The sequence below is a fragment of the Nerophis ophidion genome, linkage group LG10, assembly GCF_033978795.1.
Source record: "Nerophis ophidion isolate RoL-2023_Sa linkage group LG10, RoL_Noph_v1.0, whole genome shotgun sequence".
Classification (NCBI taxonomy): Eukaryota; Metazoa; Chordata; class Actinopteri; order Syngnathiformes; family Syngnathidae; genus Nerophis; species Nerophis ophidion.
In genome coordinates this window covers 30,005,410-30,024,036 of record NC_084620.1, presented here as the reverse complement: position 1 = coordinate 30,024,036, position 18,627 = coordinate 30,005,410, and the positions used below count along the sequence as shown (strand labels likewise).

The window sequence follows — 18,627 nt, the reverse complement described above, 5'->3', positions numbered from 1 at the left end:
AGTTTAGTGTGTTTGAAAAAAAATTGGTCAACTGAACTTGAGTACATCAAAAAAATAATTTAATGATAATTAGAACAAGTAATAACAGTATTAACAACAGCAATAATAAAACTAGATATTCACTGTGTAAACAAACAAAAAAACTTGACTTTGCAGTGCTCCAACCACTCACCTCCACACCCTCGGATTCTGTGGAAACCCCTTGCTGCTATAAAAACACTGCCTTAGCCATGTCTATTCGTTTAGCTCCCTCTAGGGCTAAGAATGGAAAGTTTGAGAGTGTAAAGAGACTGCGGAGGTCTAGCTGGATGAAGAGTGGGGGAGGAGAGGTGGGAGGTTTGTGGCAGTGAATAATATGCAGCTTGGACATTCCCAGCCTGGGAAATACAGCAATGAGTGTGCGGGAGAAGGAGCCTGAGCGCTCTGAGTTGCTCTGGTGATGGGATGATACTGATGATGGCGAGGAAATATGGCTGATTGAAAGTTGGAGAGGACAAAGTGCCACTGCGGAGATGCAGAGAGGAAGCGAGTCCAGGAACAAAGCTGTGGATTGAGTTAGATTCCTGTCTAAGTCATGGTAAGTCTTTTTTCAGCCAATAATAGATGGAGGTTTTCTGACTCACTACATGTTTGCCTACATGATGCCATGTAATAAGAGGCTTTTTGCCTTCTTTTGTTGACCCTAACAGAACTTTAAGAACAATTCTCAAAAGTGCGACTTGACTTTTAGTCCTGTGGACGTCTGCATGTTACTTTACCATCCTTAGCCTCTTGAGGCGCCAATGAGGAGGCAGCAACCCAGGCTGACACTGGATCCCTCAGTGGATGAGGAAACAAGAAAAAGTGTGTTGTGCTGGGTGGAGCAATTTGGCCCGAACCAGCAAGTGAAAAAGAGTGGGAAAAGGAAGGCTGGAGGCCTGCTCGTTATTTTCGGAGAGTTGGGCGGCGGCGGCGGTTTTTAGTAATGCTGCATTTTCCACATTGAACCTGAGAGACTGCGAGAGCGCGGTAAAGGAAATAAAGGATGGGATTTCGGACCTGAGGGTGGTAAACACGTGCAGCAGCCTCATTTCATCTCCGCTGTGGAAAAGTTTAGACGGAAAAACGCAAATTGGAACGCGCCAATCTGGCAAGGCAGGAAGTGTGTTGTTTGCACAAGCAGGCTCAGGGAAAACATGGCAGCTAATTGAACACATAAGATGTTTGCAGCTGTGCATGCACACACACATTGTCACAGATTGGTCATGTTTTTGTGGATAGAAGGTTTTCTGTGTTCGGGGCACTCATGGAGGTGGGAACACTAGAATCTGAACGAGGGGCTCTAGCGTTTATGCAAAAGGAACCAGTCAGCTAATTAAGCTAGTGACTGAAATCTCTTGTTAACAACTCTTCCTGTGTTTGTTGAAATACTTTCCTCACTGTCTGCTGAGGGAACCCTGAAGCGGGGTACACACAGACGGTTTTTGTACCAATTTGTCTCATTTTCAGCCAGAGATGGCTTAATCTTGTTTTATAAGATGATTGTGTGGTCTAAGGGGTGTTAAAAGTGAATATGTCCCAACAATTGGCTCCAGAAACTGTTCGGGGATGACAAAGGAAAATACTAATAACCAAAGCTCTTAATGTCTGTGAGGAACGCCGACGCCTCCCGAGTGATCTCTTCATGAACTATGACATGATACGAAAAGCAGCCAATCAAGAATCTATCAACGCATTTAAGGCTACTTTATTCACCTCTAGCTCGCGCCGTAGATTATAAAGTCTGTGTTCACGCCATGTGCATGATTAATCCCCCAAAACATGTTTTGACGGCTGCTATGTTTTTCCTTTAAATTTGCTTTACACAAGCTTTTGTTAGGGTGTGCTCTGTTGATATTATTATAAAGATCAAAACGACTGAGTGCGGGATCTGTAACATAACATCTCTTCAGATTGTGAAAATCTGTATATGTGTACCTCGCATTATTAGTAAGATTCTGTGGACTTGAGAAAACTTTATTCACAAAGATTGTTCAAAATGTCCACAAAGAGCAACTGAGTACAGAATCCCTTGGCACACCCAGTACCACCTGCCTTACTTCTGGTCTATCCTCTACCACGCCAATGCCAGGTGCCAGGTCTTTGGAAGGCAGACTGTGACAAGAATGTCCAGTCGGTGATGATGCTGGTTGGTTAGAAGGCCGAGCTCACGTTTCTCACATTAAAGAAACAACTCCAAGGCTCTGAGTCTTTTCTAGACCTGAGAGTCTTGGTGTATACTCTAGAACTTGGGTCTGCAACCTGCGGCTCAAGAGCCGCGTGTGGCTCTTTAGCACCATCCTTGTGGCTCCCTGGAGCTTTTTCAAAAATGTATGAAAATAGAAAAAGATGGGGGAAAAACATATTTTTGTCTTATAAGGGTTTCTGTAGGAGGACAACATGACACAAACCTCCTTAATTATTAGAAATCCCAGTGTTTGTATCAAACACGATTTTCTAATGAGAGTATTTGGCGAGCATCGTTTTGTCCTACTAATTTTGGCGGTCTTTGAACTCACCGTAGTTTGTTAACATGTACAGTATAACTTTATTCAGTGATGCCAGAGAAAGACATATTTTATGCCACTCATTATTCGTCTCATTTTGTCCATCAAACCTTTTATACTGTGTGTGACTGCTCAAAGGTGAGCTTTGTTGGTGTTATCAAATTGTGTGGAGTGCTTATCAAGCATATTTGGTCATTGCATGCCTACAAGATAATCAATGTTAACATGCTATTTAGGCTATCTGTATGTACATATTACATCATTATGCCTCATTTGTAGGTATATTTGAGATAATTTATATCCTTTACTGTTATCTTCTTTGTATATAATTTAGTTGTGCATGTCTCATGACACATTATATGTATGTAATATTGGGTGCATTTCAGATAATTGTGTGTGTGCCATGTTGTTTCAGACCACAGCAAACATTACCTAGCTTGCCAATGATTGTAATAAATCTATTAAAAGAAAACAGCCTGCCGATTCCTTTAACTTGGACACACACATCTATACCTTCGGCCATTCTGAGCCAGTCATTTCCAGGAGTTATCTCACCTTCTGAGTATCCTCTAATTAACTAATGGTTTCTAATGTTGTAAAAATGTGTAGAATAAATACATAAAATTTCAACATTTCTGTCAACAAAGATTTGCTTCAGCCTGCGACACATAGTCGTTTTGATAGTAGGCTATTATAGCTAATATAGACACTTACTTCAGGTGTTGCCTTCACTATAAGACTTACAGTATATACGGCTTTTAATTTTTTGCGGCTCCAGACATATTTGTTTTTTGTATTTTTGGTCCTATGTGGCTCTTTCAGTGTTTTGGGTTACCAACCCCTGCTCTAGACTGTTGAGGACAACAGTGAAGTCAGATATAGAAATGGGTCTATAGTGTCATAACCCATGACCCATGCACAAGGCCACTACCAGAGGCAGCTGGAAGTCCACTTTGTACACATGACAGTGAATCACTGGCCGGAATTCTCCCGGTTTTTTTTTTTTCGTCCGCTTTGTCCCTCCTCTGTGGCATTATTTCTCATTTCTCCCCCTGCAGACGTTCTCGGAGTTCACAGCTGTCCTCAAGTCTGTTGACGCTCCTCGCATCTGTTTCCTATCATAGACGCTCATTTTTCCCACCCTACTCTCCCACTGATTTTTTTTCTCCATCTACTTCATCTGCTCCGCAAAACACATTCTATCTAGTTGTGTCTGTCAAACTTGTCTTTGCTCTTTATTTCTATTTGTCTGACTTATGTCTTCCTGTCGGTTCTTGGGACCTTGAATTCAGCAGATGTTGTTCCCTGCCTTCACGTTTGTGGTGGAAAGGAACCCGACGCAATTTTTTAAAGAAAGAACCGTAGAGTCCAGCTGGCATTGCTCTTCAACTTAAGAGCTAATCGAAAAAAGAAACACACAATTCCACCTCAAAGTTTAGAAACCCAAAACATGCGTTACTACGGCAACTTTGTGACCCTTCACACTCACTCACCACTTTTCCACCGGAGCTGAACCTTGCCTCAAGTCAATAAAGATGTTTGTTGTGTGCGAAAATATAAAGATGTGTTGAATGGAAATACCCTAAATCAGTGGTCTCCAACCACCGGCTTGATTGGTACCGGGCCACCGAAGAATGTTTTATTATTATTATTTATTTATTTATATATTTATTTATTTATTTATGTATTTATTTATTTTATTAAATCAACATAAAAAACACAAGATACACTTACAATTAGTGCACCAACACAAAAAACCTCCCTTTTTCATGACAAAAAAAAAAAAAAAATTGTCCTGGGCCGCGGGACAAATTATCAAGCGTTGACCGGTCCCCAGCTACAAAAAGTTTGGGGACCACTGCCCTAAATCGTTCACGTTATATTTAATAGTTAAACTAACGGTACTATATGATCCCATGTACCGATCCAATCTTCATATCAGATATCCATCTGATATCAACCAAAAATCACAAATGTCCGATATTAGCATCCGATTTAAGCAGTTCATTCTAGGCTCACATCCAACAATTCCATCCGGCAATGACCTGATCCAGGGTGCAGAGGTCACGTGGTCACAACAACAGCCGGGTGCTAGCAGTAAATAGTAGGAGTGATTTTGGTCGCCTTCTTTAAAGTTTGGAACGGACATTGCAGTTCAGTGCAAAACAATTTAGAAAGGCTTTACGTCTGTTTTGCAACCTTTACGCGGATGCTGAGAGGGTGCTAACTTTCCATTGTGTTAATATCGCACTCTTTCGGCTTTTAGCTCGTAATCATGTAACTGCCCGGACGTAACATACGAGTGTGGTCAGCTATCATTGAATGTATATTTTATCGCAGTGGTTCTCAACCTTTTTTCGGTAATGTAACCCCTGTGAACATTTTTTTTTTTTTTCAAGTACCCCCTAATCAGAGCAAAGCATTTTTGGTTGAAAAAAAGAAATAAAGAAGTAAAACACAGCACTATGTCATCAGTTTCTGATTTATTAAATTGTAAAATAATATTGCTCATTTATAGTGGTCTTTCTTGAACTATTTGGAAAAAAAGATATAAAAATAACTAAAAACTTGTTGAAAAATAAACAAATGATTCAATTATATATAAAAATGTCCACACATAGAAGTAATCATCGACTTAAAGTGCCCTCTTTGGGGATTGTAATAGAGATCCATCTGGATTCATGAACTTAATTGTAAACATTTCTTCAAAAAAAAAAAAAGAAATCTTTAACATCAATATTTATGGAACATGTCCACCAAGAAATCTAGCTGTCAACACTGAATATTGCATTGTTGCATTTCTTTTCACAGTTTATGAACTTACATTCATATTTTGTTGAAGTATTATTCAATTAATATATTTATAAAGGATTTTTGAATTGTTGATATTTTTAGAATATTTTTTAAAAATCTCATGAACCCCTTGGCATACCTTCAAGTACCCCCAGGGGTACGCGTACACCCATTTGAGAACCACTGTTCTATCGTAACAACATAATGACCGCAAATTGTTAGTTGCTTCTCTGGGACTGTGCTTGTGGATGTGCACTCGCTGTGCGCGTATACGTGTGGACAAGACAGCGGTGAATGGCAGATTACTCGGACCAAGAAGCAATTTTCATTCAATATAATCAGTAATTGTGAAAAAATATATATCCATCCATCCATTTTCTACCGCTTATTCCCTTTTGGGGTCACGGGGGGCGCTGGCGCCTATCTCAGCTACAATCGGGCGGAAGGCGGAGTACACCCTGGACAAGTCGCCCCCTCATCGCATATATTTTATGAAAATATATGTTCTGGTAAACCGCTACTTGTAATACAAGTCAGCTGGAGGTGTTCTTGTTATATATTTTCATTTAAAAAAAGTAACTTTAAGCAAGTTGTAAATAGCCCCTTCAAAAATCCAGTACATGCATGTATGTTAGAGATTCATGTACTGAACAGTATTCACTGTTCTGTGAACACAAAAGTGAACATTCAGCAAAGAAACATAGATTTAGTTGGACTAGGGTTCTACGGTATACCAGTAGTATCGCAGTATTAGTATAGTACTGCGATACTAATGAATCATTTTCGATACTATACTGCCTCTGAAAAGTACCATTCCGCCACCCCCACCGCTCCCAGTCATCGTCACGTCGTGTCATTGCTGGTTTACGAGCAGAGGAGCACGTTCGGCAGCGCACAATCATGGAGTACTTACAAGCAGACACACTGTGTAGACAGAAAAGGGAGAACGGCCGCATTTCGGCTTAAAAACTAACGATAAAGGTGAAGCTATAACACTGAAACGCCCACTGGAAAAGGTGCTTTAAGACATGGCTCGCGAGCTAGCGGCTAAATTCCTGCCTCAGTTGGCAGTATTTTAGCTACTTCTAAATCACTAATGCTCGCCTCCATGGCGACAAATAAAGTAAGTTTTTTACAAGTATCATTCCTGCAGGACAAGGAATAGCTAAAAATGCGTAAACACACCGTAGCTCACCAACGTCAAAATGTAAACAAATGCCATTGGTGGATCTACACCTAACATCTATTATAATGATAACAAGTACAGTAGCGTATCTAGTCGATACTACTATGATTACGTAGATATTTTTTGGCATCACAACAATATCTTTAGTTTTTTTTTTTATATAATGTTTATAAACTCAGGAAATAGGTCCCCAGGGGAGACCGAAAGCAATGGACGTTGAGTGGGTCTAACATAATATTGTGAAAGTCCAGTTCATAGTGGATCTAACATAATAGTGAAAGTTCAGTCCATAGTGGATCTAACATAATAGTGAGAGTCCAGTCCATAGTGGGGCCAGCAGGAGACCATCCCAAGCTGAGACGGGTTAGCAGCGCAGAGATGTCCACAACCGATGCACAGGCGAGAGGTTTACCTCAGGTCCCGACTCTGAACAGCCAGCACTTCATCCATGGCCACCGGACCTGTGTCGTCCCCCCCGCCCACCCTCCACAAGGGAGAGGGGGGCAGAGGAGAAAATAAAATAAATGGCAGATCAACTGGTCTGAAAAGGGGGTCTATTTAAAGGCTAAAGTATACAAATGAGTTTTTTGATGGGACTTAAATGCTTCTACTGAGGTAACATCTCTAACTGTTACCGGGAGGGCATTCCAGAGTACTGGAGCCCGAATAGTAAACGCTCTATAGCCCGCAGACTTTTTTGGGGAATTGGGAATCACTAATAAGCCGGAGTTCTTTGAACGCAGCTTTCTTGCTGGGACATATGGTACAATATAATTGGCAAAACTTGAAAACGATATAACGTAAACATAGTAAAGAAAATGTTTATCTGTTATTCATTGTGATTAATTACAAGATTAACTATGGACAACATGATAAAATATTGTCATCGTTTGAAAGCCTAAAATATTCGATAGATGGATGGATGGATGGATGGATGGATGGATGGATGGATGGATGGATGGATGGATGGATGGATGGATGGATGGATAGATAGATAGATAGATAGATAGATAGATAGATAGATAGATAGATAGATAGATAGATAGATAGATAGATAGATAGATAGATAGATAGATAGATAGATAGATAGATAGATAGATAGATAGATAGATAGATAGATAGATAGATGGATGGATGGATGGATGGACTTTATTGATTCCTTCAGGAGAGTTCCCTCAGGAAAATTAAAATGGCAGCAGTAGTGTACAGAATTAGGATACAATTTAAAAAGTAAAAAGTAAACAATAAATAATGGAGGTATAAACGGAAATACAATAAAAAATATAAAAATAAGAATAAAAATATAACTGTAAAAATAAGAATATAACAAGAGAATATATCCAGTAGTGGCCATGTTATGAAAATGTATTGCACTGTTATTGCACTGTTTTTTGCCGCAGTTTATTTCAGTACTGTTATTGTTTTGCATCCCCTGTCATCCTAGTACACCCCTGCCCCCCAGAGAGGACTTGTACAGTCTGATAGCGTACGGGGAAAAAGGAGTGTTTTAGTCTATTAGACCTGCACTTGGGATGAAGCAGTCTAGCACTGAACAGGCTCCTCTGGCTACTGATAACGGTATGCAGAGGGTAACAGTATTACGGTAATATACTTTATCACCTACGGGTATAATACAAAGAAACTTGTAATACAATATATTGACCTACATTGGAGTGGTTTTAGAAGCTTTAATGCACAAAATGTATCAACTGGCCCCCTCAGTTTTTGCATTGTGTTCCCTTATTGTAACAATAATTAACTAAAACTGTTGTATTTCATGTGTTTTCAATTTCTTAAAATTGGTCTTCAATTGTATGATGAGGGGGTGACTTGTCCAGGGTGTACATCGCCTTCCGCCCGAATGCAGCTGAGATAGGCTCCGGCGACCCCGAACGGGACAAGCGGTAGAAAATGGATCGATGGATTGTATTCATTGTGGTCTTGAAAAAGTATTCATTTTGACTTGTTTTTAAATTGAAAAGACCCTGACTCACAAAATAAGTTAGACAAGTGTAATCTGCCTGGTCGAGCCTATGGCACCGTCCCGCCCCAAGTTCAAATCTGGGTCCTCCCAATGAGAGTCGAACGCGCTAAGCATTGAGCTAAAAGCCGGAACTGTAAGCTGACTCTCCAGCGCAAACTCTTAAAAGTGTCAACCTACATTTGACACAGCTTTGCTGGCTGGCCTCCGTTACACAAGCATGTGTGATTTGTGCTGACATTGTGTCGAACCGTTAGTCAAAGTTACAATATCGGCATCATAGTCACACAATCACACACACAAGCTAATACAAAGAACAACAGAAGAAATGAACAAATTACAAAGATGGTTTGACAAAAATAGACTCTTTGAATCTCAATAAAACTAAAATAGTGTTGTTTGGTAACAGTCAAACATACAAATAGACGGAATAGAAATTGAAGGAGTAAATGAAACCAAATTGTTAGGTATACTTATTGAAGATAAATTGAACTGTAAGTCTCATGTAAAAAACATATATAACATAAAGTAGCAAGAAACACGTCAATAATGAAAAAAGCAAAACATGTTGTAGATCAAAAATCACTTCATATTCTCTACTGCTCGCTAGTGTTACCATATCTGAGTTATTGTGCAGAACTATGGGGAAATAACTACAAAAGTACACTTCATTCACCATCTGTGTTACAAAAAAGTAATAATAATACATAATGTTGGATATAGAGAACATACAACCCTTTATTTATTGAATCAAAAATACTGAAATTCCACAACATAGTGAATTTGCAAAAAGCTAAAATTATACACAAAGCAAACTATAACCTGCTACTCAGGAATATACAGCAATTCTTCTTCTAAAAAAAAAAGGAGGAATATGATCTTAAAGAAAAATTTATTTTAAAACATTTGTACTCACGTACAACACTTACAGTGGGGCAAAAAAGTAGTCAGCCACCGATTGTGCAAGCTCTCCCACTTAAAATGATAACACAGGTCTGTAATTTTCATCATAGGTACACTTCAACTGTGAGGGACAAAATGTGAAAAAAAATCTAGGAATTCACATTGTAGGAATTTTAAAGAATTTATATGTACATTATGGTGGAAAATAAGTATTTGGTCAACCATTAAAAGCTCTCACTGATGGAAGGAGGTTTTGGCTCAAAATCTCACGATACATGGCCCCATTCATTCTTTCCTTAACACGGATCAATCGTCCTGTCCCCTTAGCAGAAAAACAGCCCCAAAGCATGATGTTTCTACCCCCATGCTTCACAGTAGGTATGGTGTTCTTGGGATGCAACTCAGTATTCTTCTTCCTCCAAACACGACGAGTTGAGTTTATACCAAAACGGATTCATGGATGATACGGCAGAGGATTGGGAGAATGTCATGTGGTCAGATGAAACCAAAATAGAACTTCTTGGTCCGTGTTAAGGAAAGAATGAATGGGGCCATGTATCGTGAGATTTTGAGCCAAAACTTCCTTCCATCAGTGAGAGCTTTGAATGGTTGACCAAATACTTATTTTCCACCATAATTTACAAATAAATTCTTTAAAATTCCTACAATGCGAATTCCTGGAATTTTTTTATTCACATTCTGTCTCTCACAGTTGAAGTGTACCTTTGATGAAAATTACAGACCTCTGTCATCATTTTAAGTGGGAGAACTTGCACAATCGGTGGCTGACTAAATACTTTTTGCTCCACTGTATGACCTTCAAGTTATCAGTATGAGGAATTAAATTATGGAATGGATTAAGCAAAGAAATCAAACAATGTACTGATATGATCCACATCAAGAAACTCTTCAAACTTAAAGTGTTTGCAAAGTACAAAGAAGGAAAAAACATGATAAATATTCTGAATTTAACTCATCCATCCATTCATTTTCAAGATAATCTTACTCATCTCACTGTGTATTATGTATTTATTTTTATTGTGATTACTTATGGAGTGTATTGTGAATATCAATCAATCAATGTTTACTTATATAGCCCTAAATCACTAGTGTCTCAAAGGGCTGCACAAACCACAACACAAACCACTACGACATCCTCGGTAGGCCCACCTAAGGGCAAGGAAAACTCACACCCAGTGGGACGTCGGTCACAATGATGACTATGAGAACCTTGGAGAGGACAAAAGCAATGGATGTCGAGCGGGTCTAACATGATACTGTGAAAGTTCAATCCATGATGGATCCAACACAGCCGCGAGAGTCCAGACCAAAGCGGATCCAACACAGCAGCGAGAGTCCCGTTGACAGCGGAGCCAGCAGGAAACCCTCCCAAGCGGAGGCGGATCAGCAGCGCAGGGATGTCCCAAGCCGATACACAAGCAAGTGGTCCATCCTGGGTCCCGATTCTGGACGAGCGGTCCATCCTGGGTCCCGACTCTGGACAGCCAGTACGTCATCCATGGCCATCGGATCGGACCGGACCCCCTCCACAAGGGAGAGTGGGACATAGGAGAAAAAGAAAAGAAACGGCAGATCAACTGGTCTAAAAAGGGGGTCTATTTAAAGGCTAGAGTATACAAATGAGTTTTAAGGTGAGACGTAAATGCTTCTACTGAGGTGGCATCTCGAACTGTTACCGGGTGGGCATTCCAGAGTACTGGAGCCCGAAATGAAAACGCTCTATAGCCCGCAGACTTTTTTTGGGCTTTGGGAATCACTAATAAGCCGGAGTCCTTTGAACGCAGATTTCCTGCCGGGACATATGGTACAATACAATCAGCAAGATAGGCTGGAGCTAGACCGTGTAGTATTTTATACGTAAGTAGTAAAACCTTAAAGTCACATCTGAAGTGCACAGGAAGCCAGTGCAGGTGAGCCAGTACAGGCGTAACGTGATCAAACTTTCTTGTTCTTGTCAAAAGTCTAGCAGCCGCATTTTGTACCAACTGTAATCTTTTAATGATAGACATGGGGAGACCCGAAAATAATACGTTACAGTAATCGAGTAATTGAGAACAGGAAGGGAACAAAAGTGTTAGCAACTGTTAGGTAAAGGAAAAGGGGTAGGATTAAATAAGATCTCCTTCTTCCTTTTAAAACATGTTGAATAGAAACTGGAAATTGTGAATTATGTTGTATGCATGCACGTTCGAAATAAACTCAAACTCAACTCAAAGCTGATAGTCAGAAGTGAATGGTTTAGGACACCCCTACCATGCTCTCAGCATAGCATGAACTCGACCAGCCGACCAGTACCATAGGAGTACTGAGTCAGTCCAGTTTGACATGTAAGTGTGATCTTGTTTACACATCATAGCAACACTGCTTTCACGGGCATGCTGAGCTGGCTGGAGAGCATAATGCCACTTCCTGTCTTGTCACATGCCATTCTTTAAATATGTGAATGGCTCTGTATGCCGTCAGGAGAAACTTGCCGGCCGACGTTACCAACACACAGCCAATGAGAATATGTGCCAAATATATTTTTCTGAGACATACTGCTTGTATTCGTCTAAATGCACGTCGAGAAACTCCTCAGTAATTGTTGTCAGATGTCACAAGTGGAGGTAAAGCTAGGAAAGCTGAGGGGAAGAAAACATAAGTGAAGGAAATTGGGGAGGGGGGGGGGGGTGGCCTGGTGTTTGGGTGGGTGCTGCAGAAGGAAAGTTTTGAAAGAGTGAAAAAGTTGCATTGTGGAAAAATAAACACTGTGTGAGATGCATGCTTGCATGTGTGTGTGTGTGTGTGTGTGTGTGTGTGGTGCATGCGTTGGTGTGTCCTCCAAGGGAAATGTTTGACACGCCCCAGAATGTTCAACAGGAAGCCAAGAGGAGAGAGAATGTGAATGTGTATGTGTATGTGTATGTGTATGTGTGTGCGTGTGTGTATGCGTGTGTGTGTGTCAAACATAAACTTAATACAATCTCTAATTGTCCCAATTAGGCATCAGAGGCTATGGAGGACTGCGTCCAGGGGGCGCTCTCATCTCTTTACCCTCCCTTTGAAAGTACAGCACCTCCTCTCCTCTCGCAGGTACATCACACACATACATGTGCACACACACACACACACATACACTCACACACACCCACGCATGCACATACGCCGCTCACACATGTTTACATGTTCTTCAATGTGTTTTCCCAGGTCTTCTCCGTGCTGGAGTCCACCTACCAGCACGACAGCCTGCGTTACCTCCTGGACTACTTTGTTCCTGCCAAACACCTCCTGCACAAGTTGCAGCAGCACGCCTGTGTGAGTCTATCGGAGAATAAAGTAGTCAACTACCTCACAAGCAGCATGCATAAAACTCTTGCTCACGATCGAGTAAAGTTAAGACTGCAGTGCACACACATGTACTTGCAACGTTTTGTTTTTCCTTGTTGCTGAGCTGCAGCAAAATGGTGAGTCATGACAATAATTATTTCCAGATGCGTGCAAGGAGGAAAAGAGAGGGATTGAGAGAGCGAGCGAGCGAGAGAGCGAGAGAGACAGAGAGACCTTGACTATTAACCGAGGGAGTCTCAGAGAGAGAGAGAGAGAAAGCTTGGTAGTGTGGGCTTCATTTACAAGCCAGCCTGCCTGAAAAATTGAAGATACTCTAAGTTGCAGACTACAGTGGGCTCTTTGAGACTGAGGGTGGGGCAAAAAGAGATGGGGGCCGGGGGAGGGGGGAAGCTGAAAACTTATTGAAAGAGGGAAGGAGCTGAAGGAAGACAGGAGCTACAGAAAGTTGACTCACTCTCAAACATTTGGAGGGGAAAAAGTCACCAAAGTTACGGCGACAGCTTACAGACTTGACCAAAGACGAACAGAGGTCACAAAAGGCAGACGTGAGGGAAGACTTTAGTGAAATATCCCGAACGCAACATGACAAGTCTTAGAAGTTAAACTCGCAGTCTTCTTAACAGTTGACCATGTTTCAAGAATTTAAATGCTCTTTTTGTCTACCCCACCCCAGTCCCAGTACCTGGGTTGCCTCTTCCTCCACTCTGGCTGGCCGTTGTGTCTCGGCGAGAAAGTGGTGGTCCAGCTCTCTACGCTGGACTGGAGGCTCCTGCGCGGTAACGACTTCTACCTGCAGGTGGTTCCCTTCTCCACGCGCTGTCCCCGCCTTGCTCTGAAGTGTCTTGCCCCAGGGGGTCGCACCGTCCAAGAAATCCTTGTTCCTGAGTCCCAGCACTCTCTTGTGTTTACCAGCGAGTGGCTTCACTCCATCAACAAAGAACGTGGCCACAAAAGGGAAGGTAAAGCTCGCAAGGGCCATGGTCAAAGTCCATGTGGGGTTAAAGGAAGTGGTTTATGTTCAGCGCACCTTGATATTTCTCTTTAGTTGGCGGTGGCCTTGATACCTGCTTGGTGAGCAGTTGTGACGGTGTGGTGCGCCTTCCATGGAAAGAGGTGGTCTACCCCAAATTCATCCATGACCCATCTGAGGAAGCAGGCCTGATTTCCAACCCTGAGGGTGGCTACATGTCCCAGCGTCAGCCCAGTGAAGGGGGAAGCAGCTTTGGGGGCTGGGGCGGCTCTTCTTCCGGAGAACTTGACTCCTGGTCTTGGGATGAGGAAGAAGAGAATGTCTTACCACCGGATGGTTTGGAGTCAGAGGCTGCACTGCCTCGGCGAAGACGCAGTGAAGATGGGCTTGGGCGGACAGCAAGACGCCCTGAAATTGATGGAGACTATGTGGAGCTGCTGGAGCCAAGAGGGGGTCCAGATGGGGGTGTTGACTCAAAGCAGAGGTACCTTGAGATGCATGCAATATCCAAAACCAAGACATTGCCTCTTTGCAAGAGGGGTAGGGCCTTTAAGGTCCGGAGGGGAAAAGTTGTGGGATATGGAAGAATGGATGGCTTGGGCAGCTTTCGAGGGATTGCTGGAATCAAATCCGATTTGACTGCTCCCAAGGAGCATGTGCAATCACCTCTGCCTCCGCCAGGAAACACAAACGCAAGACAATCTTACTCCTCTTCTACTCAGGAATATGATGATGATGATGGTGATAAAACAAAAAGAGACACTGAGGTAAGATTTGATGGCCTGTTTAGAGAGCGGAGGCCTGGCGTTGGTGGTGAGCGAGAGATTAATGGGATTACGCAACCGTGCAAAGAGGACATAAAGAGCAAACACTCTGAGAGCAGTGATAGTTTGGTCCCCATAGAACACCTCGACTCCATTAACCTTAAAGTTGGGCATGTTATAGAGAGATGCTCCGATCAGGGCTCCCATTCCGACTCTGTGTTTGAGAATACAGATAAACAACTTGGTGGAAACCGTGATGCAGCAGAGCCAACATTGGATGAAACAAACACATCATTCACTGCAGATGCAGCTTGCACCATCACAGATAGTGCCAAAATAGCACAGACAGAACAGGATGAAGGTAAAAAAAAGAATAAAGACTTTTCAAGAGGAAAGGAAGTCAAAGTTTCAGGATTCAGAGCCCCAAGGTATTATTTATATGCAGAACACAACTTTAATGTGAGTGTTTAGTATTTTATAAAAGCATCTTGTGCTTCATCTCAAGGAAGAAGAAAAGAGGAATGGGGGCCAAAGGTAGGGCTCGGTCGGGTGGACGAACTGCCCAGAAAGGTTCCAAACTACAGGGGAAAGCTCCCCCTCATCCAAGCTCCACTTCCTGCTGCAGCTCAACACAACAATCTGTCACAGAGGAATGTCATTCACAAACGATAGGACTCGTTGAGACATCAGACGTTGAATGCATTTCGACTCACGTTAGCTCGAAGAGCAGCAGTGCAGGTTGGATTAAATACTCGACTTTGTAAATGAACCCAGAAAGAGTGGATTGTCCTTTTGTATCTCACAGCAGCGGCTCCATCTTTGTCTTTGCCGGTCTGCAACGGCCAACCATGCACCTTAAACCACTCCAATGGCGAGGGGAGCGAGAGGAACAAACTCAACGGTATCGCATGTGAAGAGCATCCCTTGCTTCGGGAACTGGACAAAGAGCTCCTGCAATCAGGACGGCTGAGGATGATGGGTATTTTTCAAAAATCATACCTTTGATTGATACATTTATTTCAAAGTATCATCTTTAAAAATACTACTTCCCGACGAACCACAGGTACGGTGGACAGGTTGGGACGTGCTGTAGTTATAGCAGAGACGGATTCATCCGGGCAAGATTCCAACAGCGAAGAGATGGCCCGGATTCTGGCCTGCTACCACAAGATGACCCTGTAACCCTAAACTTGCATTTGAGTGACCTAAGATAGAAGTTCCGACCTTGACACAGATTTCCTTTTATCCTCTTTTATCAGACCTGTAGCTAAAGAAAAAGGTGTGACAGTGTTGGTGGACAGCAGACACTCACCGCTATCCTCGCACTGCCTCTGTGCACTAAGTTTATTCCAGGTGAGTGACCACGATGAGAGAACGCTTGCACAGTAGCTCATTGTAGATGTGCGTTGCAGCGTCTGGTTCCTAATGGTCTCGGATCAGTGCTGGTTTTGGTGAATGAAGAGCAAGAGACTATGTCTTATAACCTTGAAGAGGGAACAGAGGTCAGTGGCCCATTTAGTCCAAATTGATACCAAATTGTCATACCACAATGTTAACTTAGTGCATGCTATCCTGGTCTTACTTTGCATTAGCTGGCATTTTTCAGCCTCACTCACACATGGTGCACATTTTAAGAAAATAGCTCAAATTTTTGCACATTGGCGTGTCAAGTGGCAACCCATAATTGTGTTAGCTCATATATGTGCTTATTGACCTTTAGTGGAGCCTTTTGCCACATGCTCCAGACTGCATTCCTGGCATGAGATTGCATCCTTTTCCTGTCCCAGGTCCATATAGTGCAAGGAACAGGGGTCCTTCAGCAGTTTGTAGACAGGCAACAGCTGCCCACAGAGATAGGGGGGGACTTTAGCCACTGCCACTCAGACTGGCTCTCCTTTCGACTGGTAAGAAACACTCATTCCTCTCCATTAATTATCATTTGAGATAGAAAAATGAGCAGGAAATGGTTCCTTTTTTAAACAGATTTTCTCCCAGGCTCACACAAGAATTTCACATGTTTCAGAGCTTGGAAAGTCTGACTGAGCGCTGCGAGAGCGCCCTCCTCCTACTGAGAGATGCACTGCAATCCATTGACAGAGAGCCAGTGGTCACCAACATAAAGGTGAGTAGGAGAATTTCATTTTATTCGATTTTTCAACCGGATATGGTTAATGCTGGTTTTTCAGGATGTTCCTGCGAGCATCGATAAGCACCGCTGCCTCATGACGAGTGTCCTCGCCGACCAGCGCTTAACTGAGCTCCAGCATAGGGGCGGGGCCTGGCTGGCAGGATTGACCAATAGTGCATCCGGGCTGTCACGGAAGTCGCCAGATTGCAGGTAAAAGACGCCTACCGTGTGAAATAGGGCCGGGAATCTTTGGGTACCTCACTATACGATGCAATATTAGAAATATGGCTCACAATAATGATGATATCTCAATATAGAAATGCTGCAATAATGTAGGAATAAAACAAAGAAAATTTGGTTGGTTTCAAATTATATATTTTGCATCATATGTTAACCAGAGTACAAAGAGTAATTGTACAAAAACAATGTAGTGCAAAAAGTTTTTTTATGAAAGACAAATTGAAACTATTTTAAACTCTGTAAATACAACATACAAGTCTCTCAAGTAGATCAAATCCACAGTGCAAACATAACAAATATTTATAAAAGAAAATCCAAATTTCTCTTTTAGGCAGATTGGCGTAAATATTTTCTAAAAAAATGTAAACACTAAATGTGAAAAAGCCTCGGCTCAAAAAAAAGAAAGAGTTGACACTTGGTTTGTTTGACGAACTGGTAGGCAGTGGCAGAGTCATCTGTGCCAGCTCAGGGTGGCGGTAAACAATGTGGCGACGCATGATTGTCATATTACCCATGTAGCGAATTTTCATTAAACACTTCTTACACAATGCAAAGTCTCAGCATTGTCAGTGGCGGGCCGTGCGTTTCCCACCTAGGCCTTCAATGATTACCTCTCAAAATACCATAATTGATGTCACCACATGATCATTGCGGGAGAAATACTATACATGAACACATTTACGCCCTATTGTGCATTGAATCACATCAACAGTGTACAAAACGGGTTATTTTGTGGCACATTTAAAAATAAATTAAAACGTATCGGCAATTAAAACATATACCGTAAATGTATCTGCTTGACTTATGGAACTTCCGGTCAATAAAGTTTGATTCAAAGTACACACTTTTCATAGATATATTAACTGCCCTGACCACATGATGGCGACAAATACACATGTAACAATGTTAATTAAATGACAAGCATGACACACTTCAACAATAAGAGTTTACAGCTTTTAGTTAACATCTACTGTGAACAACTTGTGATCTGATATCAACTCTATGTGTTCTCAAATTCATCCGCTAACGGTCACGGTGAATATTCAGTCACAGGACGTGTAAATGTCACGTTCAACGTGAGGCCATCTAGAAGGCCTTACTGCCAACAACTCGTGATCTGATTGGCTATCGCAACAGTCTATCAACTGTATGGGCCCGTTCACTTACAGTGCACGGACGCCTGCATTGTTGATTCTGAATGCTCCGGACAGATTTGGTACAGCATGGCAACATAAGCTAGCTGAATTCTGATTGGATACAAACTAAAACTAAAAACAAAAGAATAGAATAGAATAGAATAGAGTTTTATTGTCATTATTGCAATGAACAGGTTCAAAGAACAACGAAATTGGAGCAGCTCCTCCTAAGGTGCATATACAATATGGTAGTATAAATTAAAAAAAAATAAATAAATAAATAAATAAATAAAAAATAAATTAAAAAAAAAAAGATAGAGATGACAGATGTATCTATGTATACATACATAAAACATTATTTCACATTGTAGTACAAAAAAATAGAAAAACATTTAAACATTACACATGAGGACATGATGGACATATGGACACTCAGTGCCTGTTTAGTGCTACTATGGCTCTTGGGTAAAAGCTATTTTTTAGTCTATTGGTGCTCGCTTTTAGCACCCTGTAGCGTCTGCCTGAGGGTAGCAGTTCCAGGTGGCTGTGCCCGGGGTGGAATGGGTCTTTCAGGATGCTCTGTGCTTTTCTGAGACAGCGGGAGCTGTACAGGTCAGCCAGGGAGGGGAGGGGGCATCCGATTAACTTCTGGG

General features: G+C 41.9%; 1 protein-coding gene across 1 annotated transcript in view; it reads left to right on the top strand.

Annotated features, from left to right (window-relative positions):
• Positions 1-262: 262 nt before the first annotated feature.
• arhgef40 (Rho guanine nucleotide exchange factor (GEF) 40) overlaps positions 263-18,627 on the top strand; it is a 32,580-nt gene continuing 14,215 nt past the window's right edge. Inside the window, exons 1-13 of the mRNA XM_061913400.1 lie at positions 263-577; positions 12,392-12,481; positions 12,596-12,703; positions 13,410-13,695; positions 13,782-14,898; positions 14,976-15,208; positions 15,276-15,449; positions 15,534-15,648; positions 15,730-15,823; positions 15,883-15,972; positions 16,258-16,374; positions 16,494-16,592; positions 16,657-16,808. Of these exons, the coding sequence (XP_061769384.1) occupies positions 575-577; positions 12,392-12,481; positions 12,596-12,703; positions 13,410-13,695; positions 13,782-14,898; positions 14,976-15,208; positions 15,276-15,449; positions 15,534-15,648; positions 15,730-15,823; positions 15,883-15,972; positions 16,258-16,374; positions 16,494-16,592; positions 16,657-16,808 (2,678 nt within the window). The 5' untranslated portion in view covers positions 263-574. The remainder of the gene's footprint in view (positions 578-12,391; positions 12,482-12,595; positions 12,704-13,409; positions 13,696-13,781; positions 14,899-14,975; positions 15,209-15,275; positions 15,450-15,533; positions 15,649-15,729; positions 15,824-15,882; positions 15,973-16,257; positions 16,375-16,493; positions 16,593-16,656; positions 16,809-18,627) is intronic.